At 45.1% G+C, this 27,566-nt stretch overlaps 1 protein-coding gene across 1 annotated transcript in view; it reads right to left on the bottom strand.

Moving 5' to 3' along the window:
* Positions 1–23,222: 23,222 nt before the first annotated feature.
* Positions 23,223–27,566, bottom strand: part of LOC311227334 (mitochondrial adenyl nucleotide antiporter SLC25A24-like) — a 40,884-nt gene continuing 36,540 nt past the window's right edge. The window contains exon 10 of the mRNA XM_084312938.1: positions 23,223–24,136. Within this exon, the coding sequence (XP_084169064.1) occupies positions 23,955–24,136 (182 nt within the window). The 3' untranslated portion in view covers positions 23,223–23,954. The remainder of the gene's footprint in view (positions 24,137–27,566) is intronic.

The raw sequence follows: 27,566 nt of genomic DNA, 5'->3' as shown, positions 1-27,566 counted from the left end.
CCAGGCTCCTTGCCAATCAAAGTCACTTTCCAGGTCTGGTATATCCCTCCTCCAGGCAGAGTCTAGTTGGAGGGTTTCATACGAGGACGTTAGTAATTGATGATAAAAATCTGAAACAAAACCTCTCGATGTCTCTCTTTCATAGAAGAATTTGTGGTATCTGTGGTGTTCAATTGGTATGTCTAATGGAACACCGTGAGACTTCAAACATAGCCGTAACTGTATGTAAAAAAGCCATGTGGACTTGGTGAGATAAAAAATGTTGCATATTTCTCCATAACTACAAAAACCCTGTTTGTTAAAAACATCCCTTTCTTTTCTTGTTTCAAAGTGTTTCCTTTTTATATGATGCTCCGTGTAACAGAAATAAAGTGCACGTTATTTTGAAAGAGCCAACCACGCATTCCGCCTCCTGTCAATTATCTCTCCGTTATCTGCTGCAATTGGGTTCCACATTCCACCATGCCAACGAACCGCGCCAATCGTAACAGTCTGGTGCGTATTATGGTAGCTGCTGTAAGGTGAGTGATTTGCACAAACAAAAATACACTTAAGTCGATGGATTTACAAACGTTATTGGCTATTACAAACGTTGGCTATGATTCTTGCTTGGAGGAATCTTTTTATTTTTTTATTTCTTTTTATATGAAAGTCCATTATATGTATGCAGTATGATAACTACATCTCTGACGTTTTTAACAAACCAAACGGTTGAAAATTGAGCAAGCTATGGTTATTTCAATAGAACATGCACTATAGACATGCATGTAATGAGTGTGCATGCTCCATCCAAGCAAGATGGCCGCCTTGTGGCAACGTCAGTCTCCGTTGGCCAGCAGCGCGGGTAAGCCATCTAGTGCTATACAGTATATCTATGGGTTCGAGCCCCAGTCAAAGCCGCTGTCGGAAAGTGGTGTTGTTGTCCAGCAGGGGGCACTCTGTCCTCTGGACTAGTCAGTAACAATGCCCCAATTATGGTGATAGAGACACCGTACAGCTGCAAGTGCCGTCCTTCAGATGGAACCCAGGGCGTCTATCATAAAGAGTAGGGGGTCTCTGACATCAAGGCCACCTAATCATCCCTTCACCTTAATTGGCTGATATCAATCCGTCTCCTGAGCCGTTCAGCCATTGTGTAGTGTGATGTATGCCAGGTGCCAGTGTATGGTAGTCATTGTGTAGTGTGATGTATGCCGGGTGCCAGTGTATGGCATTGGCAGCCATTGTGTAGTGTGATGTATGCCGGGTGCCAGTGTATGGTAGTCATTGTGTAGTGTGATGTGTGCCTGGTGCCAGTGTATGGTAGTCATTTTGTGTAGTGTGATCTGTGCCTGGTGCCAGTGTATGGTAGTCATTGTGTAGTGTGATGTGTGCCTGGTGCCAGTGTATGGTAGTCAGTGTGTAGTGTGATGTGTGCCTGGTGCCAGTGTATGGTAGTCATTGTGTAGTGTGATGTGTGTCTGGTGCCAGTGTATGGTAGTCAGTGTGTAGTGTGATGTGTGCCTGGTGCCAGTGTATGGTAGTCAGTGTGATGTGTGTCTGGTGCCAGTGTATGGTAGTCAGTGTGTAGTGTGATGTGTGTCTGGTGCCAGTGTATGGTAGTCAGTGTGTAGTGTGATGTGTGCCTGGTGCCAGTGTATGGTAGTCAGTGTGATGTGTGTCTGGTGCCAGTGTATGGTAGTCAGTGTGTAGTGTGATGTGTGTCTGGTGCCAGTGTATGGTAGTCATTGTGTAGTCAGTGTGATGTGTGTCTGGTGCCAGTGTATGGTAGTCATTGTGTAGTGTGATCTGTGCCTGGTGCCAGTGTATGGTAGTCATTGTGTAGTCAGTGTGATGCCTGGTGCCAGTGTATGGTAGTCATTGTGTAGTCAGTGTGATCTGTGCCTGGTGCCAGTGTATGGTAGTCATTGTGCCTACGTAGGGTTAGGTGCTACCAGTTGTGGTGAAAGAGGCCATTTCCACCCTACATTGTGGGGAGCGCTTTGAGTGTCTAGAAAAAGCGCTATATAAATGTAATGAATTATTATACCAAAGCACCTTTTCCTGAAGAGCAGAGCTGTTCCAAGAGCAGAGAGAGCTGCTGCAGACAGAGTGGAGGTAATGTTATTGTTTTGACCTGGCATCAGCACACCTGGAAAAGCCCGGCAGGATAAAGGCAAAAACAATCGCATAATAAGCCAGTATGTACAAAATATCAACTGAGTCGTTGTAGACTCAACTGTCAACCGAGACTGATTATGAAATATCAATATGGATTTATATAGATTAAATCCCCCTTCTAGTCTTCTTTTTGTCAACGTCACAAAAACTCGCCCCGCCGGCTGCCTATTGCTTATTAACAGCGGAGCAGTGCTGCCGTTGCTTCCGCGTTTTCCCTGATTGGCTGCGACACGCCCCGCGGCAGGCGCGGCAACCGCAGAGCGGAGCGGCAGAGCTTGCGGCATTATGTAACCGCCCTAATCCGCCATGATTTTCATTCGAAGCTCAGCTCACCTGGCAGCGCAGCGGTCCTGCGGTCCGTTGTTGACAAGTTCGAATCCCATCAAATTTTCTTTTTTTAACGTGTATTCTTTCGCCGGTTAAGGTTAGGCAAGGTTCGGAGTTGGTTAAGGTTAGAACGGTTAAGTTTAGGCGCTGTTAAGGAGCTGGTTAAGGTTAGCGTTTGTCTTAGAGAATGGCAATAGACAGCCTATTTCCGCATTGCCGCTCTCTCGCGCTGCCGCGGTCACATGGTCAAATTGTCACATTCTTGCACTCCTCCGCTGTTAAAAAGCAACTCGCCCCCCCGGCTGCAGACAGTGGGATTGATGAACAGAGACCAGACGAAGTGCGAACACACGGGTCTCTGTAGGGCTCCTTTACACACCGTTTAAAAAACACCTTAAAAATCATATAAGAAAGAATGGGTCCGTCAGTTGAGTAAACATGGTGGGTGATTGAGAAGATGGGTATGTGTGATTGGTGAACTAAGATTTTAATATATTTATAACACTATTATTATCTTGTTATTAATATGGTTTTATTATTATCCTAAAGTAAGTTAATGTAGATGACTCATAAGTATAATTGCCTGTATTAAAAAAAAACTCACAAAAGAAACAAACAGGTGCTTGTTACTCTGTTTGACAGAATGAGAGATTGTATACTACAGAGCACATCAAAAGGTAAGTGTCTGTCAACCTAATAGTGTGCTTTGATTGATTGATTGATTGATTGAAAACTTTATTAACAGATTGCAGAATGGGTACAATACAGTACAGCTCAATACACACAATTGTTAAGGGGATGCAGACCAGAGAAAGACTTTCGTCTTGTTTACATCAGGGTCCCCCATTTTCAATTCATCAGGACATATATGACATACTTGACATACAGATAGTCAGTACTGCTACATCTTTTTTTTTGTATTTTATTTTTTTATTCTTTTTTAAAACAAACATATAAACAAACATGACAACACACGATAAGATATACAAGCATTAATTGTCAGGGCACATCCAATGAGATCACATTTTGGTTAGTTGTTTTATATAAGATATACCCATAATACCTGTTATCTAAAAAAAAAAACCTACATACATATGCTCAGCTCGAACCCCCCCCTCCCGGACCCCACCTTGAGAAGTACCTCCACTATCCCTCGCACCTAACCAGACACTACCATTATAAGCTAGCTTTTATTCTCTCCACCACTTCTAACCACATTGACATTTTGGATTCATTGAGACCCAGAATTCTTGCTGTAGATATTTCATGGTAAATTACATCGAGATATGTAAGAAACCAAACTTTACGGCACATTTTTTCCGGTTGAAACCAGCGTGATGCGATCAGCTTTTTGGCTACTGTGATACCCGATAAAACCAATCTCTTTAGCTGTGGATTCACTGCAAACTCAAAAACATCATTCAACAGCAATACCGAGGGGTGTACAGGTATATTCCAAGATACGAGTTTTGATATTTGTTGGGTCACATCTTTCCAGAATGCCTTAACTGGTGAGCAGTCCCAATACATGTGCATAAATGTCCCTTCGTCCCCATTTGTACATTGGGTGCATTTGGAATCTTGTTTGAGCCCCATTCGGCACAGTCTTATAGGAGTCAAGTATGTCCTGTGAATATAGTTAAGATTGATTTGTTGATGATCCGGGTTCCTTGATGTAAGTCGGACATTTGCCCAGGCTCCTTGCCAATCAAAGTCATTTTCCAGGTCTGGTATATCCCTCCTCCAGACAGAGTCAAGTTGGAGGGTTTCATACGAGGACGTTAGTAATTGATGATAAAATTCTGAAACAAAACCTCTCGATGTCTCTCTTGAGTAGAAGAATTTGTGGTATCTGTGGTGTTCAATTGGTCTGTCTAATGGAACACCGTGAGACTTCAAACATAGCTCTAACTGTTTGTGAAAAAGCCATGTGGACTTGGTGAGATTAAATTTTTTGCGTATTTCTTTATCACTACAAAAACCCTGTTTGTTAAAAATATCCCCTAATGAGTGTATGCCTTGCTCTTCCCATATAGGGAATCTTATAGGTCGTTTTCCAATTAAGAGAGCATTGTTATTGAATAAGGGAGTATGGTTGTGCCATTCTTGTGGGTTAGGATTTTTTTTTTGTGATTCACGCCATATCCGGATCGCATGAGTAATTATGGGGCCAAATTTTCGTTCACAGTGCTTGATTGGTAGTTTAGTGTATGCTATGTCCTTCAGTCTATGTGGGGCTACTATGTTTTCTTCTATTTTCCTCCAAGATGCTAATGCTTGGGAGTCAAACCATGTTGTCAATGGACTTAATGAGTACGCCTTAAAATATAGGAAAAAATCTGGAAATGCCATGCCACCATCTGCTTTATTTCTCTGTGCGGTGGATCTTTTTATACGTGGTGGTTTGTTATTCCAAATAAATTTGTATGTGGAGGAGTGTAATCTTTTCCAGTAACCCTCTGGAGGGGGTAACGGTAGCATTGAACAGAAGAAGTTGATTTTAGGTAGTACATCCATCTTAACTATTGATATCCGTGCTTGTACTGTGTTCTTAAGTTTTGCCCATCTATCAAGGTCGTCTTTGATTTTGTTTTGGATTTTTGTGTAGTTGTGCTTCACCGTTTGTCTTATGGTAGGGAATATTTCCACTCCCAAGCATCTGAAATGTTTTACCATCGGTATCTGTCCTGGGAGGGTTGTATCTTTTTTTGCAGGGGTGTTAAGTGGAAGGAAAGCCGACTTCGGCCAATTTATCTTAAATCCCGATAAATCACCAAAGTCCTCAATCAACTTGAGCAGATGAGGCAATGTGGTGTTGGGGTTTTTCATGAACAATACAGTACTGCTACATCTATACATTTATGACATACCAGATTTGCAAATACAGTACTGTTTGTGATACAGAAGGAGTCAAGAAAAGGGAGTATATACATTTGACGTAGAAACTGTACATTAGAGGAGGTTGGGTGGGGGGGGGGGTTGGGTACATTGGGATATTGACAACCATACTGGGTAATTTACATTGGAGGTGGTTGGGGGGGGGGGAGAAACACTGTATAAACAAGCAAAACTGTACAATTGAGGGGGGGGGGGGGCACTGTACAAACAAGCAAAATTGTACATTGGACTATTGACAAAACCATACTAGGTAAATGACTGTACATTGGAGGGGGTTGGGTTAGGATATTTACAGGGGCCAGTTTTGAATTGCAGTCTCCCGTAGGTGTCCCTTGAGAGAGGTTTTGAAAGTGGGTAGTGATCCACATTCCTTTACAGCTTTGGGTAGGGCGTTCCACATTGATGTGGCATAATTGCGAAACGTGTTTAGTCCCTTATTTGAGCCGAATCTGGGTTTAACATGATTTGTGGAGCTCCCTCTGGTGTTGTGATCGTGGTATTCACTGACCTTTGGGAAGTATTTTGACATGTACATGGGTACCTTGGTCGTGTAGTGTATTTTGTAGACCAGGCCCATTGCAAGTTGCTGTACTCTGTCGTCTACTCTAAGCCATCCTAGGTTGTCAAAGTGGGCAGGGGTGAGGTGGGTTCTAGGAGTAAGGTCAAGCAGTAGTCTGACCAGTTTGTTTTGAGATGTTTGTAATTTTGTTTTTAGTGCCTTTGAGGTGCTTTGGTACCATGAGGTGCAAGCATAGTCGTAGTACCCCTGAATGAGTGCTCCTGCCAGAGTCTTCAGGGTATTCTTGTTTACCAGAGAGGAGATCCGGTACAAGAATCGAGTTCGTTGGTTGACTTTTTTTATTACATTGGATGCCATTTTGTCACAGGAGAGATTAGCCTCTAGGATGGAACCCAGGTAGGTAATTTCATCTTTCCTTGTGACAATATTGTCACCCACTGTAACTGAGAAGCCGTCGGTCTTGCTGAGTTTGTTATTTGAACCGAAGAGAATGGACTCTGTTTTGCCCATGTGTAATGATAGTTTGTTATCAGCGAGCCATATGCAGATTCTGCCTAGTTCCGAGCTGAGGGTTTTTTCAACCTGTAACTTGTTCTTGTCAGAGACCAGCAGGGCTGAGTCGTCCGCAAACAGGAACAAGTTGCAGTCACAAGCTGACGACATGTCATTTGCATAAATTAGGAACAGTAGCGGTCCTAGTATGCTTCCTTGTGGAACACCACAGCTCACTGTGAGGGGGGGGGGATAGGGTACCGTTTACCTCCACCATCTGTTCCCTCCCCTCAAGGTAGGATTGCATCCAGCTCACTGATAGACAGCTTGAGTAGACTACTTGTGTTGGAGATGGGATTACAGAGAGACAGGACAAGTAACAGCTTTTGTATGTTGAGTTAAGTATCAGAAAACATTGTCACAAGAGTAGGGGGAAATATATGCCTAGCCTAGTGAGACTCAAGGTTCTTTGGTAGACTATTGCATTGATCCATTCATTGAAGATGAACGCAATGCGACATCCTTTACTAGGCTCACCCACCAACAGTTCAGGTGCTGAACTGCTGATCCGAATGTATAGGTAAAAACCATATTATGCGTTTTCATCAATAAATAAATGCCCCAAATTTGTTAAGCTCGAGCGCTGACGCGCGCTCACATGGATTGGGGCCCCACAAATACATTCTTTCATGGGGCCCAGAATCTCCAACTACGCCCCTGCCTGTGGCAATGGCTAATGGGTAGGGATGTCCAATATTATCGGCCGATATTGGCATTCAAATGTAATATCGGAAAATATCGGTATCGGTTTATTTATTGGTTTATTTACCCAGGCAAGCAAGTAAGAACAAATTCTGATTTTATTTATTGTCAAAAGTATGCATAATGTTGTGTTAATTCCACAACAAGAGATATGTAATGTTAATTACCTGAAATTATTCCGTTTCAGTGGGGGGGGGGAACCCTGCATATATCGGTATCAGTTGATATCGGTATCGGAAATTAAGAGCTGGACAATATCGGTATATCGGTATCGGTAAAAAAGCCAATATCGAGCATCCCTAATTATTATCTGTCTATGCTTAGCTAATACTCAGCTTTTTGTGTTTTATCCCTCTCTCCTCTCATTTCTTTCTCCCCTCATTCACTTCTCCCCCTCATCCCGCTCTCCTCATTCACCTCTCCCCCTCATCCCTCTCTCCTCATTCACCTCTCCCCCTCATCCCTCTCCCCTTATCCATCACCCCTCTCTCCTCCCCTCTTACTCCAGATGAGGAGTGCCGGCCTGTGGAGCAGGCTCCCCCAATGGAAGGTGGACAAGAGGAGTGAGATGAACGATTGAGAAATCAACAAGCACAAATCGAATCACTGACGAGTAAAAAAGACTGTTCTGAGACATAATCAAGTACCAAATAGATTAACACCAGAAGTCTTGCAGCACAGCCGTGTACCAGCCTATTTCAAATATTCCACTGGATTCACTTATGATCAATTCAATAATCTATGTACTGTGTTTAGTATACCTAGCAGTGAAACAGCACAGCAAACTACTGTAGCTGGTACTGTAGCTGGTACTGTAGCTACTACTGTAGATGGTACTGTAGCTACTACTTAAGTAAAAGTAGAGAACTATTTGATATTGAATGTACTGTATTAAGTTTCAAAAGTAAAAGTACAGTACATATTCTATAGGGTGTTCTTGTATTTCAGTGCATTCAACCCTCGATATATTGACCTGAAGGTTGTTAAAGTGGTCCAGTTATGCTGCTCTGTGTCCCTCAGATTGCTGGTTTAAAATGTTAAAGTACTTAATCTTCATCAATTTATGCCATGTCTTGTATGCTAAATCTTTTTTGGGGGGAGGCTCAGATAAATGTAGTTGAGTAAAATGTACAATATTTACTTTGAAATGTAGTGGAGTGAAAGTACAAAGTTCCCTATAATGAAAATTAAAAAGTAATGCAGTCAGTAATTTTATTTTATTTTACTGGGTAGATGACGGAAACTACAGTTGCTGATGATACATGATATTGTTCGCTATTCCAGCACTGTTTGTATTTTATATCGTACATCCATTTGTGTAACTGTAAATCCATGTATATTTATTGTATATATTAAAAATAGTGGCTATTTATGTACACTTTAGTTGTGGGTTTTCTTTTCTAATCAGAGTGATCTATCTTGAGAATGTGTTGTCATGCATTTATTTATATGTATATTAAATATAAGAAAAGCTATGTCCTGTACCCATATACTGTGATTTACAGGTATTTTGGTAAATGGTAAATGGCTGTATTTATATAGCGCTTTTATCCAAAGTGCTTTACAATTTGTTTCTCACATCTTACCCATTCACTCACACATTCACACACCGACGGTGGAGGCAACCATGCAAGGTGCCAACCTGCTCATCAGGAGCAATGGGGTTAAGTGTCTTGCTCAAGGACACTTCGACACACTGCCCGGGAGGAGCGAGAATCAAACCGGGAACCTCCGGATTACCAGACGACTGCTCTACCTCCCAATCCACTGCCGCCCCCTATTACTATTTATTATTAGGTATTTCTACTTTGGTCTCTATCACTATACATTTATAGTTAGTATAATCAATCATTTGACCTGATGTACACTAGTGCAGCATACCATTCTCTGACGTCTCACCCCTTTATGGATGAGGATTGTTGGCATATTTACCTGGGTCACAAAAGAACCAACATAGCATGTTTACAAAAGAGGTGGATTATTCTGGTTGCAGAATGACAGCTCTCACTTTTTTTCTCATTTCCCTCCCCCATCTAGTGACACAACTGTCGGGTCTAGCTCGTATACTGCGTTGGACCACTAGTGTAACTGAGGGGTACAATTCCCTGACTGTATTGATAAGTATGGTATCATTAAACCACTACCGCTTTATGTACTTTAATTACTGGCCATACAGTACATGATATATAAATATGATGAACACTTCCCACATTGAATCGGTTCCACACAAAGGTATAATCAAGTATTTATTGCAGCAAAAGGTACATAATATACTTCTCTATTATACTTTGGATGCGCTTATAAGGCAAAGGAATATGCGTAGGCAAATCAATAATGAATGTCCATTCTCTGGTTACGCAGGAGGTAATTATACAACCTGAATCTTAGGGAATTATATCTATGGTACACTAGTAATATATAGCGGGAGATACTGGAAGGGTCCCCCCGGTTGTAAGCCAGCAGGGGTAGAGGATCTGTCGGTAGTAGAGAGTCTGGTCAACGATGACTAAGGAGACTCCAAGTACAGGAGACGGTGCAATAGTCTCTTGATCCACAGACGAATACAGCTGTTCTCCGTAGACTGTAGCTCCACAGTGAAGAAAGCTAGCCGGCCTCAGGCTCTCTGAGGCGCCGACTCGACCTGGCTCCTCACAGGGTAAATCCAACACGTGTAGGCGTCGGCGATTCTCCGCTCCATAAATCACAGGACCAAAGCAAATATAATCCAGCCGCAAAGGGCTATGTAGTCGTCGGGTAGATTAATCCAGTGTACATGTCCACACGGTTCTCGTCTAGGTCTCCTCGGGTGAAAGCGCCATGAAAGCAGCCCAGCCTGGATAAGCACTCTAGCTGATACGAGGAAGCGTTGGTGATGCTGGTCACTGTAGAACTTTAGCCGCACGATACACTATACACAAATAGACTATTACTGACTTAATAGAAATATGTCGCACTCGACGGTATAGCGCCAAACTCTGACAATTCAGTTATCAATTCGCACGCGGTCTCAATGCTCTATTTGGGGCCAAACAGGCCATACTTCACCGCACGGAGTATCGTGGGTGAGGCTTCAACTTATTGGGTAACTCTACTTCTGTATTCACCTGCGCCATATTTATATGCACGGCGAACAATCTAGTGCCAATCTCATTTCTGTCTCGTATCCCTGGGCAAGGCCGGGCATGTACAGACATGTCTTAGCGGTGGCCTTGAACCTGACTCCGGAGGCATGGCTCTGGCGCCTGTGGACCGCTGTCCAATAGGAGAATGAAATATTATGGTCTGCACTAGGCTAAAGGGACATTCCGTGTATATGTACAAGGAATATACAAGGGATATCAAACGATATACAAATACTATGCAATATATATCAATCAATAAATATATATATTCGGTTTAATCTGATCCTTTGTAACAGCCGCCCCCTAATTAGTCCCACCTAATTAGCTAAACAGAGACAGATTAACCGCACTGTCCACTACTCAATGTCTGTTGTGAGGGGTCGGGCAGTTCACAAAGTCATGGGGTCATGGTCGTCATCGATAGTATCGGGGAGCCTTGGCAGTTCTATTAGCCTCGCCACGGGTCGGGTGTAGATCCGTCCTTGGACGAGCACTTCGGCTGCTCGGACCTTTCTTTGCTTACGCGGCCAGCCGGCCACATAGCTCGGGGTAGTGACTGGTCGATAATCATGACGACTGTTCCTTCTGTCAAATTGTCTCTCTCTTTCACCCATTTCTGGCGGGTCTGTAGAGACGGTAGATAGTGGAGTAGGAAGCTGTTCCAAAACTTGTCAGCCAATACTTGACTGTACCTCCACATTCTTCGGCCGTTCGCTTCTTCAGGCCTGTACATTGTCTGTGGTAGCGCGGGGTCCAGCCGCCCCATCAAGAGTGTGTTGGGGGTGACTGGGTCGACATCTGCTACATCACTTGAGACGTAACCGAGGGGCTTTGAGTTCAATACTCCCTCGATCTCCGTGAGGACTGTCATTAGGACTTCTTCCGCCACGGTCTGGGCCCCAAGCACGGCGTACAGGGCTGTCTTTATTGAACGTACTTCTCGTTCCCAAGTTCCACCGAAGTGAGGTGCGTTCGGGGGATTAAACTGGAAGTCAATCTGGGATGGAGCGAGGTGGGTCTTAAGTTCTGGGCCCATAGCTTGGAAGCTCTCTCTCAGCTCTCTTTCTCCGCCTTTGAAGTTTGTCCCGTGATCAGACAATAATATAGACGGTTTGCCTTTCCGCGATGTGAATCTTCGGAAGGCCATAAGGAATGAGTCTGTGCTCATGGTTGGAAGGAGTTCTATATGCATCGCTCGGGTGGTCATGCATTTGAATACAATACCCCACCGCTTCTCGGTTCCTCTTCCTTTCTTTATATACAGCGGGCCGAAACAGTCCATACCGGTGGAGTGAAAAGGCTTGTCGCCGAGTCGGAGGCGACAGGGAGGTAGGTCAGCCATCCGGGGTATACTGGGCTGCGCTCGCCACTTACGACAGTCTAGACAGGTTCGCTGGAAGCGCCGCACTGCTTCTCTCCCTTGCAGTATCCAATAACGACGTCTGATCTCCGCAAAGACTCTCTCTGCCCCGGCGTGATGCACATCCTCGTCGTATTTCTTTATGATCAGCTCTGTGACCTTGTGTCGGCTGTTTAAGACTATCGGGTACTTGACGTCATCCGGTAAGTCTGGAGCTCTCCGCAGACGACCACCCACTCTGATGAGACCATGGGCGTCGCTCTCGGGGGCTAGGTGGAGCAGTCTGCTGTCTGATGGGACGGGCTTTGCTCCCTGTAGACAGTCTAGCTCATCGGGGAACGAGTCTCTCTGGGCTCGTTGTAGTAGAAGAAGTTCTGCTTCTTCGTAGTCAGCTGCTGTAATGTCAGTAGTGAGCCGAACCTCTGGGTGGTGCCACAGGAATGTCTTTAGCTGCGCACTCTCTAGGGTGAGGCAATCGTCTATGTCGGGGTCTGTGGAGACGAGTGTGTTCAATCCACAGAACATAGATTTCTTGTTTTCGGCCTCCTCTTTACTCGCTTCCCGTGGGGTGGGTGTAGGCCACTCTTCTTCCGGGAGCTTGAGGAACTCTGGCCCGTCACTGTATAGGTTGTGACGGGTGAGGTCATCCAGGGACATTCCCCGGGTGATGACGTCAGCTGGGTTGTGTTTTGTGTCCACATACCTCCAGCTTGCTACTTCTGTTAAATCTTGAATCTCTGTGACTCTGACTCCCACGAAGACCTTGTATCTGCACGAATCAGACCGGATCCATGTGAGTACTGTCGTGGAGTCTGACCACAAGATTGTTCTTTGCACCGGAATGGTGAGTTCACGTTGGATTAACGTGGCGAGTTGCGCTCCTGCTAGGGCTGCGCAGAGCTCTAGACGCGGGATAGATTGTTGCTTTCGTGGGGCTATTCTTGAGCGAGCCAGGATGAAAGCAGTATGTATTTCTCCTCCCTCCTCTCGGGCACGCAAGTAGGCCACCGAACCGTAGGCTACTTCGGAGGCGTCGCTGAAGACGTGCAGATCCATCTGGCACGTCTCCGGCCTCACTGTGGGTGGGAAGTAGCTGCGGCGTATGTTGACACCTGGGAGTGAGCTGAGTTCCGTCTCCCACTCTCTCCATGTGGATGCAAGGTGTTCGGGTATGGGGTCGTCCCAGCCCTGGTCCTTGTCCCATAACGCTCTTACAATCATCTTTGCCCTGGTGGTGTAAGGTAGAATACATCCCAACGGGTCATATTGTCTGGCGAGTGTTCTGTATACACTCCGTCTGGTGGTCGGTAGTGCAGTCGACCTTCCCTGCTCCTTGGTCAGGGGTGTGTGTTTATAATGGAGCGAGTCTGTTTTGAAGCGCCAGACTAGTCCTAATGTCATTTCTTGGGCTTCTCCTGGGATGGTCGCCATCCAGGTCTCGCTGCTTGCTGCCTTGTCCTCGGGGGAGAGGCTGCGCAATACTTGCGGGTCGCTGCTGGCCCACTGCCTGAGATCAAAGCCACCTTTGATCAGGGAGGCGCGGAGCTTGAGTAGAAGGGCCTCGGCTTCTTCTGGCGTCGAGACGCTTTGCAGACAGTTGTCCACGTAGAAACTATTTCCTACACTTTGTCGGACCTCTTCATCAGCTGCTGGGTCCTCTGCGACGTGTTTTTGCAGTGCAAACGTAGCACAGCATGGGCTGCATGTGGTTCCAAAAGGGAGGACTTCCCATTGATAGATGGCTGGTTGCTCATCCCCGATCCTCTCTCTCCATAGGAACCGCAGCAGGGGCTTGTCCTCCTCCACTAGTCTCACCTGCAGGAACATCCCTTTGATGTCGCCGCTGATGGCCACCTTGTCTTGGCGGAAACGTAGTAACACGCCTAGTAGAGAGGGGCCAAGTGTTGGGCCGGGCAAGAGCTCTTTATTCAGATTTTGTGATCCGATCTGGTAGCTGCAGTTGAACACAATACGATCCTTGCCGTTGTGGTGGACTTTGTGGTGCGGCACGTACCATGATTCGGTCGTCTGATCGGCCTCTTTAATGTCAATTTTCTTTATGTGTCCCGCTGTGATTAGCTTGTTAATCTCAGCGCGGTACACAGTCTCTTGAGCGGGGTCTCTGGCTAGGCGCCGCTCTGTGTTCAATAGATACCGCTCCGTCGCTTCTTTTGGGGCGTGGAAGGTAGGCATACCCTCTCGCCTCAGGAGTGGAGTTGCGTATCTCATCACTCCGTTGACTTTGACTCTCTTTGTCCCCTGCTCTAGGAGGGCTATAGCGTAAATGTCTTCCTTGGAACGAATGTCTTTCTTTTCGTTCTTAAAGGGCATTGTCTCTAGTGTCCATAGCCTCTCGACATGCTGTAGGAGGGTGGTGTCTTCTTCTGTCACTCTGGAGTGGAGGCAGTTAGTGGCTGCTGTTCGGTTAAGAGACTTAGCGAGGGGGCCTTGTAATGTCCATCCTAGGCGGGTCTCGACTGCTGCAGGACAGCCTCTGGGCCCTGTGTGGACCCGGTCAATCGGGACGATGAGGTCTGCATGGTCGGAGCCTATCAGCAGGGTCGGGGTGGCACCGTCTATGAGCGGTATAGGTAGTTGACGCAGGTGCACATATTTATCCATCAGCTTGGCGATGGGGTAGGTGTACTGCGACAGGCCTATTTCTTGGCTGGTGAAAGCGTTAGTAATCCTATACCGTCTCTCTGGCTGCCCACTTGCTGCGATAGTGAAGGAGACATTCTCGCCCTTTATCGTCTTTAGATCTCTTCTTATTGTCCGAATCGTCATCTGGTTTTCGCTCCCCCGCAGCCCCAGCTGGGCCGCAGCGGACGCGAGGAGAAGGGTCTTCTCTGACCCGTCGTCAAGGACGGCGTAAGTGTCCATGACCTTGTCTTGGTAACTCAGTGTTACGCGGACCACCTTTAAGAGCACCCGGGCGCCCCCGCTGCTGGCGGGGTCAATGTACATAACACTTGCCTTTGTGCTGCTTGAGGGTGCAGGCTTTCTTCTGTTACTGTCGTGTAGGACATCTAGGTGGGCTCCGTCACCCGACTACACCTCTTCTTTAAGCGGCAATCGGCTGCCATGTGACTGCGCGCACATCGGTAACAGCGTCGGTTGGACTTTATCCATTGACTCACCTCGTCGGCGGTCATCTTCTTGAACGTGTCACATTGTGACAACCAGTGTTCCTTTTCGCAGTACGGGCACACCATCTTCCACTTCTCTTTCATCGAGGGGGTACTGTGGTTCTTGCTGCTCGGTACTGATTCTGATTGGTGCATGACGGTCACCAATCTGCGGCCATCGTTTGCTCTCCTAGGTCCCTCTCTGGAGCTTGGGGTGCTCCGCATGAACGTATCCAACCGTAGGCTGTTGACTTCTCTCGCCAGGAAGTCGGCTAGGTCTAGGAGGGATGGCTCGGGACCGTTAGGATCACGGTGGTCTCTTTGCCGCCTGAAGCGCTCTTGTCGGGCGGGCGGAAGCTTCTCTAAAATCCTCTCGACATTAGAGTTCGCGTACAGTTCGTGCATACCCTTTTCTCTTTGCGCCCCCAGCATCTCTACCAGGGATTGTACCTTGATAGACAGGTCGTCTAGTGAGCGATTGTCTGTGGCTGGGGGTAGGCGGTCAATATGCCTTATCTCTTGTATTACGTAGTCCCATATGCGTCCATATCTTTGGTCGAGTGCTGCTAGAGCCGCTGTGTATGGGGTAGTAGAGGTGGCATAGGCCAGCGCTATATTGTGCGCTCGGGGCACCTTGAGGTGCTTCAGTAGGATAGCATACTTGTACGGTTCATCAGCTACATCGGACATCATTGTCTCTAAGCACATTCGTAGCTCCGTGTACTGTGCTCTGTTCTCGTGGGTGAAGTCCGGAAACGTCGGTGTGCCAATGTATGATGCCATGGATGGCTGGCACATCGGTGAGCGTTGGAAGAGAGGCCTCCTAGGCGAGTCTCCTCTTACGCCTCTTGGTGGGCTGGTACCTGCTGGGTACCATGGCCCGCGTATCCAGGTGCTGTTCCTCGGGGCTGGTCGTGCGTCAAGCTCACCCGTGAATTGAGTCGGGGGTCTGTAGCGCAGAGCCGCGGGGGTAGAGCCTGGGCTGTACTGGACCTCCTGGTCCTGTGGAGTACTGTGCTGCAGTCGGGCTTGACTCTCCTCCTCTTCTTCCTCTGGCAGGTCCTCTAGATCCTGTAGTCGTCTATTTAGCCTCTCCGCGGTGTAGACCGTTTCTTCCTTGTAGCTGGGTCTCACTTGGACCGGTCGGGGAAGGGGTTCGGAGGGGGGTATAGGCTCTCTCTGGTGGTCGGGCTCAGGGTCGCTTGATCGGGTAGGGGAGGGTGCCCTTGACCCTTGTCTTGACGAGGCCCTGGAACCCCGTGCGGAGGGAGGGGGTGTTGCCCTGGTGATCAGCTGCTCCATTATCTGCGCTTGTAATCGGTCGCGCTCGGCTTCGCGCTTGGTGAGAGCGAGGTCGCGCTCTGCTTCTCTTTGGGCACCGGCAGCGGCGCGCTGGGCTTCGGCGGCGGCACGCTGGGCTTCGGCCCGGTCCCTTACCATATTCTCTTCCGTCTGAAGGCGTCTAATCTCTAGACGTATACGATCTTCGTCGCTCCGTTGCTGCGCTTGAAGGCGTTCTCTTTCCATGGAAGAATGTTCGCGCTCACTAAGCGTCTGTGCTTGGAGTCGATCGCGCTCTGTTGAGGCTGCTAGGCTGGCGAGGAATGCCTGTGCCAGCATCTTGTCCGCCTCGCTGGGGGAAGACGCTGGTTGAGGTGATCCGCTCCTGGCAGTACTCGTTGGAGATCTGTTCTCCTGTGGCGAGTCCTGGAGATCCATCTCCGGGGTGCTCTCCTCTTCTTGTAGCGTGTAGAGTTCCATCCCTGGAGAGCTGTCTTTATCCTGGAGCTCTCCGGGGACTACTTCTTCGGTCTTGGCGGGGGGTAAAGTCACTAGGGCCTCTATTGGCGGGGTAGCCTGGTCGATAGGGTCGGACATAATTTTACTATCTACTTTTTCCGCGTTTACCGTCTGTAGAAAGCTAGGTAGTATATTGGCAACGTAATCCTCTAAGTACTGAGGTGTCTGCCGTCTACGCTGCGGGCGATCTACTTTAGGAGAACCGTTTTGTGGAGTGTTCATCATAGGCCATGTCAATATTAATACCACTATATTAATATTACACTAGTTACCCTCCGGCTCGAAGGACCAATTGTAACTGAGGGGTACAATTCCCTGACTGTATTGATAAGTATGGTATCATTAAACCACTACCGCTTTATGTACTTTAATTACTGGCCATACAGTACATGATATATAAATATGATGAACACTTCCTACATTGAATCGGTTCCACACAAAGGTATAATCAAGTATTTATTGCAGCAAAAGGTACATAATATACTTCTCTATTATACTTTGGATGCGCTTATAAGGCAAAGGAATATGCGTAGGCAAATCAATAATGAATGTCCATTCTCTGGTTACGCAGGAGGTAATTATACAACCTGAATCTTAGGGAATTATATCTATGGTACACTAGTAATATATAGCGGGAGATACTGGAAGGGTCCCCCCGGTTGTAAGCCAGCAGGGGTAGAGGATCTGTCGGTAGTAGAGAGTCTGGTCAACGATGACTAAGGAGACTCCATGTACAGGAGACGGTGCAATAGTCTCTTGATCCACAGACGAATACAGCTGTTCTCCGTAGACTGTAGCTCCACAGTGAAGAAAGCTAGCCGGCCTCAGGCTCTCTGAGGCGCCGACTCGACCTGGCTCCTCACAGGGTAAATCCAACACGTGTAGGCGTCGGCGATTCTCCGCTCCATAAATCACAGGACCAAAGCAAATATAATCCAGCCACAAAGGGCTATGTAGTCGTCGGGTAGATTAATCCAGTGTACATGTCCACACGGTTCTCGTCTAGGTCTCCTCGGGTGAAAGCGCCATGAAAGCAGCCCAGCCTGGATAAGCACTCTAGCTGATACGAGGAAGCGTTGGTGATGCTGGTCACTGTAGAACTTTAGCCGCACGATACACTATACACAAATAGACTATTACTGACTTAATAGAAATATGTCGCACTCGACGGTATAGCGCCAAACTCTGACAATTCAGTTATCAATTCGCACGCGGTCTCAATGCTCTATTTGGGGCCAAACAGGCCATACTTCACCGCACGGAGTATCGTGGGTGAGGCTTCAACTTATTGGGTAACTCTACTTCTGTATTCACCTGCGCCATATTTATATGCACGGCGAACAATCTAGTGCCAATCTCATTTCTGTCTCGTATCCCTGGGCAAGGCCGGGCATGTACAGACATGTCTTAGCGGTGGCCTTGAACCTGACTCCGGAGGCATGGCTCTGGCGCCTGTGGACTGCTGTCCAATAGGAGAATGAAATATTATGGTCTGCACTAGGCTAAAGGGACATTCCGTGTATATGTACAAGGAATATACAAGGGATATCAAACGATATACAAATACTATGCAATATATATCAATCAATAAATATATATATTCGGTTTAATCTGATCCTTTCTAACAACTAGCCTAAACTAAATGTATCAGCAATAGTAGTAATCATGGATTATCGTCATAGTTCTTGTAATCTTCAATCAAGTCAACTTTAAGTAATGCTTGAGACGTTATCTATAGCTAATGCTTGCATCACCATGGAGGTCTAAGGTAAATGTGTATCTCATGAACATACTTTTCCACTGCATATTGTAACCCTCTCTGTCTGCTTCTAGATGAAATATTTGTGTTATCTTTAAAAAACAGGTCTATTACCTGCTGTGGTAAATCTCCAGCGGCCTAGCCCCTTTCGTGACTGTCGTCATTCACGGTCGGCTTTGTTTGTCCGAGGTTTCAAAGGGGGCGTGGCTTAGCGATAGGGAGCATGTAAGGGGCCCAATACATTTGGTGCTACACAACGTAGTGATAGTATTGTCTAGAGTAGACACACTAAGTAAGGAGTGATGCCACTCATTGTATGTTTTGGACATGTGGTATATTCTAATCACAATACCTAAGGTTATTTACAGTGCATACAGGTTGCTAACTAGAGGGAAGAAGGACAGTGTGATAGAATGGTCTCCTCATCTGACTTCCAATATAGCCAGCAAGGAATAAACGTGCAGTCCAGACTACAGAGTTCGAATTCAAACTCATGTATTTATTTGCCGAGAGGCCAAAGGTGGATAAGCATCAGTTACATACAGGAATTATTCATCATTTTTCATAAGACATGATTGTACAAAAGGATTGATGAGGTTTTCATAATCATATAGCCCAGTCACGGTGGCTCTTCACATCAAGACAGTTTTGCACATAAATAGTAGTCATGTTATGTCAATGAAAAGAGAATGTACTGAGCAATACACATGGTTAAACCTGGTCTAAGATAGGGATCTTTACAGTTTACACTAAACAACACCCAACAGTGGGTTCCCATGATTTACTCACATGTATTTTGCCAGGCATATTTCTCTGGTGGGCGATGGAGGCTCAGAATCTGGGGTAGAGTTCTGGCCTGTCAACTAACCTTACTGATTCAATATTTATAGGCTATATGACATCATTTTTAGACTGCCTTTTAACCACAATTAATCACAATTATCTCTAAATAAGGAGTTTGTTCCAATTGGTGGTCTTCTGGGGGCGGTCCCCCCTCCCCCTGGTTTCCTCGTTGGTGTTCCTCCAGCATCAGAGGGGGGGCCCATGGGCCCCCGTCGGTGTGGCCTCTTGATGAGCACAGAGGCTTAACTCTAAAACCTTTTCTATATTTGTATGGTTAATGTAATAAGTTACATATGTATTCAGCATTTATCCAATGAGGAGTTGTCTATATTTTAATACCAGATTTCCTACATAAAGTATCACAATTAATAGTTCCTTGGTCTTAGATTCTAGCAAGCTTTACAACCAGAGTGAAATAGCTTTATTACTTAACCAGTTTGACATTCCTAAAATGGTATTCAAATCTTCTTTGTAAGTTACCTTCTAAATTGATATGGTTTAGTTTCCTACAGACTTAAGGCATTATTTGACCTGTGTGTCTTGTCTCTAATCTATTATCATGTGGATTCTTCATTTAGCCTCTTTTCAAGTGTTCAACAGTCACCCCCTAGAAGGTGTTTCTTGATCGTGGGGGATTTGGAATGGCTGTGTCCTAAATACAGTTGAGTAAACAGTCTTACCCTGAGGGGGCTTTTATGACCTGCCCCCCAGAATGTCACACAACACTGACCATTTGCATCTTCTTTCCAGTAGCCTCCATGTAATGCTACAGTTCAATATTAAAGCATTATTTTGAATTAACTATTATAACAGATATTTTCAGTTTCAGGGTTGATCTAACAGTCTGCTCAAGTCAATATACCATAGACATATGTTTACAATACAGTACAGCTCAATACACACAATTGTTAAGGGGATGCAGACCAGAGAAAGACTTTCGTCTTGTTTACATCAGGGTCCCCCATTTTCAATTCATCAGGACATATATGACATACATGACATACAGATAGACAGTACTGCTACATCTATACATTTATGACATACCAGATATTAGTGTAGTGACTAGTGATGAGTAGTTTTTATTTGACCTTCTGTGTATAGGTAGAGAAGATATTCCTTACTGGGTTAGTTTTGTTTTACTCAGTTAATTCCTTTGGCATCATTCAAGCTCCCCCCCCCCCCTTGGTTGTGTGTCAACTCAACCATTGTCATTGTCAGTCTGTTTTTGTTATATATAAAAGGCACAATATATATATTTTTCTTTCACCTAAACTTGTCGGCATTGCTTTATTTTTCCTTTTGGGTCATTTATCACAACATGATCATCTGTTATTCACCCCTTCCGCTTGACATACTGGGGTTGTAACACTAACTTCGAGGCCAGCCAGGTTATATATACGATGCTAACTTCGAGGCCAGCCAGGTTATATATACGATGCTCACAAGCAGATATTGGACAACTTTGGACAAGTGATGGGCTAACACTATACATCACAGTGAAACAACAGACCAAAAATTATAAGACAAAGTATCTTTATTCAGTCATACTAGGATTGCTTTTGGTGTGAATCTAGAAACACAAATACCCTGCTAAAATGTCAGTCAGAAGAAACATTTGCATTATTCATAAAGTATTCTGCAAAAAAAATTATGAAAACAAGTCCACAGAGCCACTCAGGAGCTCAGAGAGGCTTCCGGCTGACCTTTAAGAAGTAAATGTAAACAGTAGGGATGTCCGATATTATCGGCCGATATCGGCATTAAAATGTGATATCGGAAAATATCGGTTTTCAAAAAAAAAAAAAAATGTTTACATTTCTATAGAAATTATGCCCGATATTATCGGCCTACCGATATTATCGACCGATATCGGCATTAAAATGTGATATCGGTTGATCTCGGTATCGGAAATTAAGAGTTGGACAATATCGGTATATCGGTATCGGTAAAAAAGCCAATATCGAGCATCCCAATAAACAGTGTAATATCTCTTAAAATAGTCAGGAACCGACAGACGACAAGGCACGCATAAATAATCACGAAGCGATAAAACAAGAAAATGTGCAACTGGCCTCTTTCTCAACCCTGCGGTAGAACCCACTACTATATATCCACTGCAGTACAGTATATCCCTAATCGCTAATGGCTCATATCTGGAATAAGTTGATTACATTATCTGAATGTCTTGCTCACGTTATCTCACTGGATACGTGAATAAAGTGAATATTACCCTGGAAGGTGAAATGATGTTGACTGTAAAAATCATTTATGTGTATACGGGACAAGATGTACTGTATATGTGCCTCAGGCCTAGTCCAGTATTTTTGAAACCATATCTTTTTCTATGCACTTCTTTCTTGGCTCTTTGTCACACGCACTGACCTTTTTGAAAAATCCTACCAAGGTTTTTCATAAACTCAAGTTTCTAAAGATACGCGGTTGCGTGGACGGGTGAAACCGGAGCTTATGGAAAATGCTAACATCATGAATAATGGCCACGCCCACGATTATACGGATGTAAAAAAAAATAACAATGTAAGTCAATGCCAGCTAGGGCTGGGCATTGTTTGGATTTGAACGATTCCGGTTCCGATTCTCCATTTCGATTCCTGTTCTAAACGATTCTCGATCCTTTGAGGTCAAAACAGGTCACAGCTTATTTTGCAGGAGATTTTTTTTCTTTTTTATCTTTAATTTTTTTCATACTATTCACATTGTCAGTTGACTTGATACAGTTTAATTTGGTTGCTGTACTGTAACTAGGGTATTAATTAACAAAGTAAAAAAATAAATATATATATATATTTTTTTTTTTTTTAAGAATCGAAATGCAAATATGTTACTTCCGGTTCCAGAACCCGAAGTTAGGAACCGGTTAGAACCGGTTCTCGGTGCCCAACCCTAATGCCAGCAGATAATTTCATGCAAGTGTTTTTGCTGTTGTTGTTGTGGATGGAGATATTAACACAGTTGACGTGGACAGGATTTCTTTTGGAATAGGAAAAAAACATGTGTTCAAAAATACCTGTGGACCAGGCCTCAGTATCCTTGATGATACTTGTCCAGTATATACCAGGTATCTTATCCTGGCTGTCCAGTATATACCAGGTATCTTATCCTGGCTGTCCAGTATATACCAGGCATCTTATCCTGGCTTTTCATAATCACAAGTTATCTGGGTTACTGTGAATGGGATATGATGGTTACTCAATGGATCTTGAGTATCGCAAATAATATAAATATTATATATATCGTAAAAAGACATGCATGTTGTTGGGTACATACATTACACAAAGACATGCATGCTAGGTGCATACATTGCAGCTGGAGTTGGTGCCTGGGCGCCCGACTGTGGGCCCCACTGCTTCTTAACGAGTCCTAACCCTAACCCAAAGTAACATCCAATGTCACTTTGACTATGCTTGCACTTCATGGTACAGCAACATATCAAAACAAATGAAGACAAAGCTCCAGACCTCCCAAAACAAACTAGTGAGACTCCTGCACAACCTTCACTTTAGGACTCACCTAACGCCAGCCCACTTTAGCAGGCTGGGATGGCTTAGGGTTGAAGAAAGAGTACACCAGCTTAAAATGCTACTGGTTTTTAAAGTACTAAAAGAAACGGTCCCCAAGTACCTAGTCAATTATTTTAATAAAGTAGGAGATGTCCACAAACACGCCACAAGAGGAAGCCCCACGGACCTGGTCCCGCCGAGAGTCAGGACATGCATGGGGAAAGATGCATTTTTTTACTCGGCTACTGTAATGTGGAATGCCCTGCCAACATTTTTAAAACTCCTGAACTCCCCTCTCGGATTTAAATCCGCCCTAAAAACATGGCTCAGCAGCAACTCAAATTGGTCTTAAAATGTTTTTTTTATCTCTTTTATCATAACTTGGCTTTTATTTCTTTTATCATGAGTTGCTTTTAAGGGTTTGCGGATTTTCTTTTAACATTAGTTAACTGTATGAGTTGTCAGGTTAGGTGTTTTTATAATTATTTTTTTAGAATGTGTCCTGTCAGTGTACATGTCCATTTGTGTTTCTGTGCCTTTTTATGTTCCATGTATGGACCACAATGGAAACAAGCCTTGGCTTTATTGTGTTTTATCCATTTTTGACCTGCGTTATTGACACTGTTATTGTCTTGTCTTTTAAAATGTTTTTTTTGTCATACGATTTGTGTCAAAATAAAGTATTCAATCAACAACCGGTTCGGTTAAATGCAGAGGAGGAATGTAAATAATGTAAAATATATGTCAAAATGTACTTGACAAAAGAGAACACAACATAGGACATTGGTCTGCATATAAATGCATTTCAAACATGTCCCACTGAATTACAACCACAGTGGCTACAACTTTTGGTTTTGTTTTTACGGTCCTAAAAAGATTACCATTCTGCTGTGTAATGGTATGCGTGTGTACTATGAATGAATGATCATTACATTTATATAGCGCTTTTCTAGACACTCAAAGCGCTCCCCCCACAATGTAGGGTGGAAATTGCCTCCTTCACCACCACTGGTGTTGTGGTATCTGTGTGATTTTCACCAATAGCATCGGATATGTTGTCGACTGCTTTCTCTGCGTTAATGATTCATGCTTGGCTTAGTGGAAGTCAGGCTTTTCTTTTCTCAGGCATGCGCGCGTCCCAGCCCCTCGACTGCTGCCCCAATCCATGGACGTCACACAGGTGGTACAGCTCCGTGTTCAAGTCTGAGGCCGAACGGTTGTTGTTTTTTGTGTTTCGTTACTTGTTGCCATGTCCCCCTGCTGCCTCATTTGGAGATCCCTAAACCAGTCTTCATGTACTCGTAGACAACATAGCTGATGCTGACGGCAGGAATGACCTTCATGAAGTTGGGCAGGATGCCCCTATAGAGTCCGAAAAAGCCCTCTTTAGCCACAATCTTCTTCACCAGTGCACTCATGGAAGGCTGGTCTGATGGGTCCAGGGAAGCTGGGAGATGAAAAAAAAACATGCAGTTAGGAAAATATATATATTTATTATGCAGGAGATCTGCAGGTTTCAACAAGTTAAATGTAAGACTTTTTAACCCTTTCACTAGCACACTACAGAAGGTTAACCCTTTGGGAGTGTGGTAGTGAAAGGGTTAAAGACCTTTTTAATACCACTTAGAGCTAAATTTAATATCAATTTCATGACCATCCTAGCAATAAACACTGAACTGGCGGCCCCAAGCTCCCGGTAGCCCCGCGAAAAACAACGGCTTGAATACAAAAACATTTCATATATTCAATATTATTTTCATCTCCCAAGAGCCGGGCTGCCCCCCTGTGCGATATTAATACCTGTGCGAATTAACTTGTTTTTCTTATAATTGATTTTTTTTTTTATAATTGTGAATTTAATACTTTTTAAGTCTTTCTAATACCCTGCAGATATCCCTGTTATGGTAAGTTCAGGAGCTACAGCATTGTGTGTATTGAGCCGTACTGTATTGTACCCATTCTGAAATCTGTTAATAAAAATGTCGGTGATTGATTGAATGAAAATGTTATTAACAGATTGCAGAATGGGTACAATACAGTACGGCTCAATACACACAATTGTTAATAAGGGGATGCAGACCAGAGGAAGACTTTCATCTTGTTTACATCAGGGTCCCCCATTTTCAATTCATAGTGAATTTTAAGTAAGGGTGCAACTTGCTCCGTGCAATCCATTCTCTGTGGATCTAGCCCAAGGTGTCCACGTCATTCTGTCTCCCTCAGATGTCTGCTCTTCATCGGACAACAGAAGACCAGGTGGAAACCTTTGCGTCTGGCGGCACTATGCGAGTCTGCACGTTTACTCTGTGGCATACGGATTCAAACCCAGTTTAATCACCTGTACATTGTATATCACTATTGCACACTTCACTGTTACATTTGCACTCTCGTTGGATGTCGAACTTGTTTTCGTCGTACTGTAGTACTTCTGCTGTATAATGACAATAAATTATTATCTAATCTAATCGTACTGCCACAAGTTGAGGAGCTTTGTTAGTGCCTAACCAATAATAAAATGTACTAACGCTTACTATATACTACTTAGTAACGCATACTAAGTTCATACTATACCCCCCCCCCCCCCCCCCCACACACACACACACACACACCATTCCATGTCCTGCATATTTCTTTTTTTTTATCCACTTTTTCTCCTGTTTTTCTGTATTTTCCTCCCATCCCAATTTAGTCGTTATGCCTTCCTGGTCGTTGCTCGCATGTGCCCCCCACTGGTCGGTCTAGGGAGCCCTGAAGTCTATCAGATGCTTCCTCCGAGACATAGGAGACAGCCAGCAGCATCTTTTCACCTGCCAGCGAGGACTCTCGTTGGCGAGGTGTAACGTGTGGGAGGTCACACTACCCTCGCCATCTCCCTCCCTCGCTGTGCAGGCGCCCTGACCGACCTGTAGGAGTCGCCGTTTACAACGACCAGAATACCACCCCACCGGCTTCCCTCCCGCTGACTCTGCCAATCGAGCCAGTATGACGGCCGGCCCAAGCCGGCGGCAACGCTTGACAGCCGGATTCGATACCAGTGTCTCTCGCGTTGGTGACGAGCGCTTAGTCCGCTGCGCCACCCAGCCGCCCTATGTCCTGCATATTTAAGAAGTATTTCATCCCACATGCCATTGCTCTGATGCATTCTTAGATTTTAATTTTAATAACCATGGTACTGTTTGGGTACCTGAAGCACTTGTCTATGTTTGTATTGTTGTTTTTCTTTTGTCTACGTATTGGGCTGTTTTGGGCCAATATCTTTTGTGCCTGTGTGGTGTTTGTACTGTGTTGTTGTCTTGTTGATTGTAACCATGGTGAAGCCAAAGACACATTTCCACGAAAGTGGACAAAAGAAAAAAATCGATATCTATATTACTGACGTGTCCTCCACAGCTGACAGCATGGTCATGAATGGGAGCTTAGTTGTAACGTGTCTGGCTGTGCGACGTCAACTTGTCAGCATGAAAATGACAGCACCAGGATGCCTGTATTCGAATACCAACCGGTTCATGCTTCCACGTTCGCGTTTTTTGCGCTCCGATTGGCCACTGCTGTTTCTGGTCGCACCAATCGTGTGACGGCAAGTTCTTTCACCGGTTAAGCTTATAGGCGACTCTTTCGAAGTTGGTTAAGGTTAGAGTTTGTCTTTAGAGCAGGGCGATAGAACGCCAGCCCTGATTCCAAACTCTAACCTTGACCAACTTCGACAGAGTCGCCTATAAGCTTAACCGGTGCTAAACTAGGCGTTAGGTAGTTTGCTGCTGGTCGAGGCGGAAATGGGCGCGTCACGCGATCGGGCGCACATGTCACATGACCAGAAACGTCCCGTGGCCAATCAGATCGCACCAGAAACGGCAGTGGCCAATCAGATTCGCAAAACGCGAACGCAGAAGCATGAACCGGTTGGTATTCGAATAGACGCCACCAGGACAGCTACTAGCACAATAGCTTAACAGACAGTCGTTTTTGGGGGATTTGGCACAAACCCATTTATTTACAAGTGATACAATAAGGACTGGCCATACGATGCCTGGTCATACGGCATTATTCAATATACACAACTATATTAAAACAACTACTAGCCGGGCGGTCAGGTGGCGTAGCGGAGATTGCGTTCGTCACCAACCCCGGAGACGCTGGATTCGCCTGTTCGAATCCAGCTCACAGCTCCGGCGTTGTCACCAGCTTGGCTGGCCGTTCACACTAATACAATTGGCTGTATTAGAGGGTGGGAGAAGCTGGCGGGGTGGGTCCGGGCCGTTGTAAACAGCGACTCCTACAGTTCGGTCGTGGGCGCCTGCTCAGCGCGGATAGGATCTAAGTGGGATAGTGTGATCCTTCCACACGCTACGCCCTCTCAGTGAGAGTCTGCGCTGCCAGGTGAAAAGAAGCGGTTGATTGGCTGGACGTGTGTCGGAGGAAGCACGTGATAGCCTCCACTCTCCCAGACCGACTGTGGGGGGTAAGTGCGCAGCGACCAGGAAGGGGATTGGGAATTGGTTAAAGGGGAACTATTTTACTATTTCTTTCACTATTTGGGCACTTTTACACAATTCCTGTGAGTCTATGGAACACCTCTGTAATTTATATATTTTTTTTATTCATTGTTTTGTATTTCTAATCAAGTCCTCAAAAACAGCATTTTTCTACCTCAAGATCTCGAGCCGTTTTGAGCCTGGGCTCCTAAACCACTGCGCCGTGCCGGTGCCGCCTGAACATTAACATGCAGCGGTGTCTTTATGACATCACATATATATATAGGGCACATTTTCAAATGACTCAGTTCAGTGAGGGTGAATATTGTGAGAGGAGAATTGGAAGAATGCGCCAATATGAGAATTTTGAGACATAGATCATATTAATATAAGTTCACATAGCTA

The sequence above is a fragment of the Notolepis coatsorum genome, assembly GCF_963971535.1.
Source record: "Notolepis coatsorum genome assembly, chromosome: 4".
In the NCBI taxonomy this organism is placed as follows: Eukaryota; Metazoa; Chordata; class Actinopteri; order Aulopiformes; family Paralepididae; genus Notolepis; species Notolepis coatsorum.
Note: the sequence above shows the minus strand (reverse complement) of the source record. Positions and strands in the feature narration are given on the sequence as shown.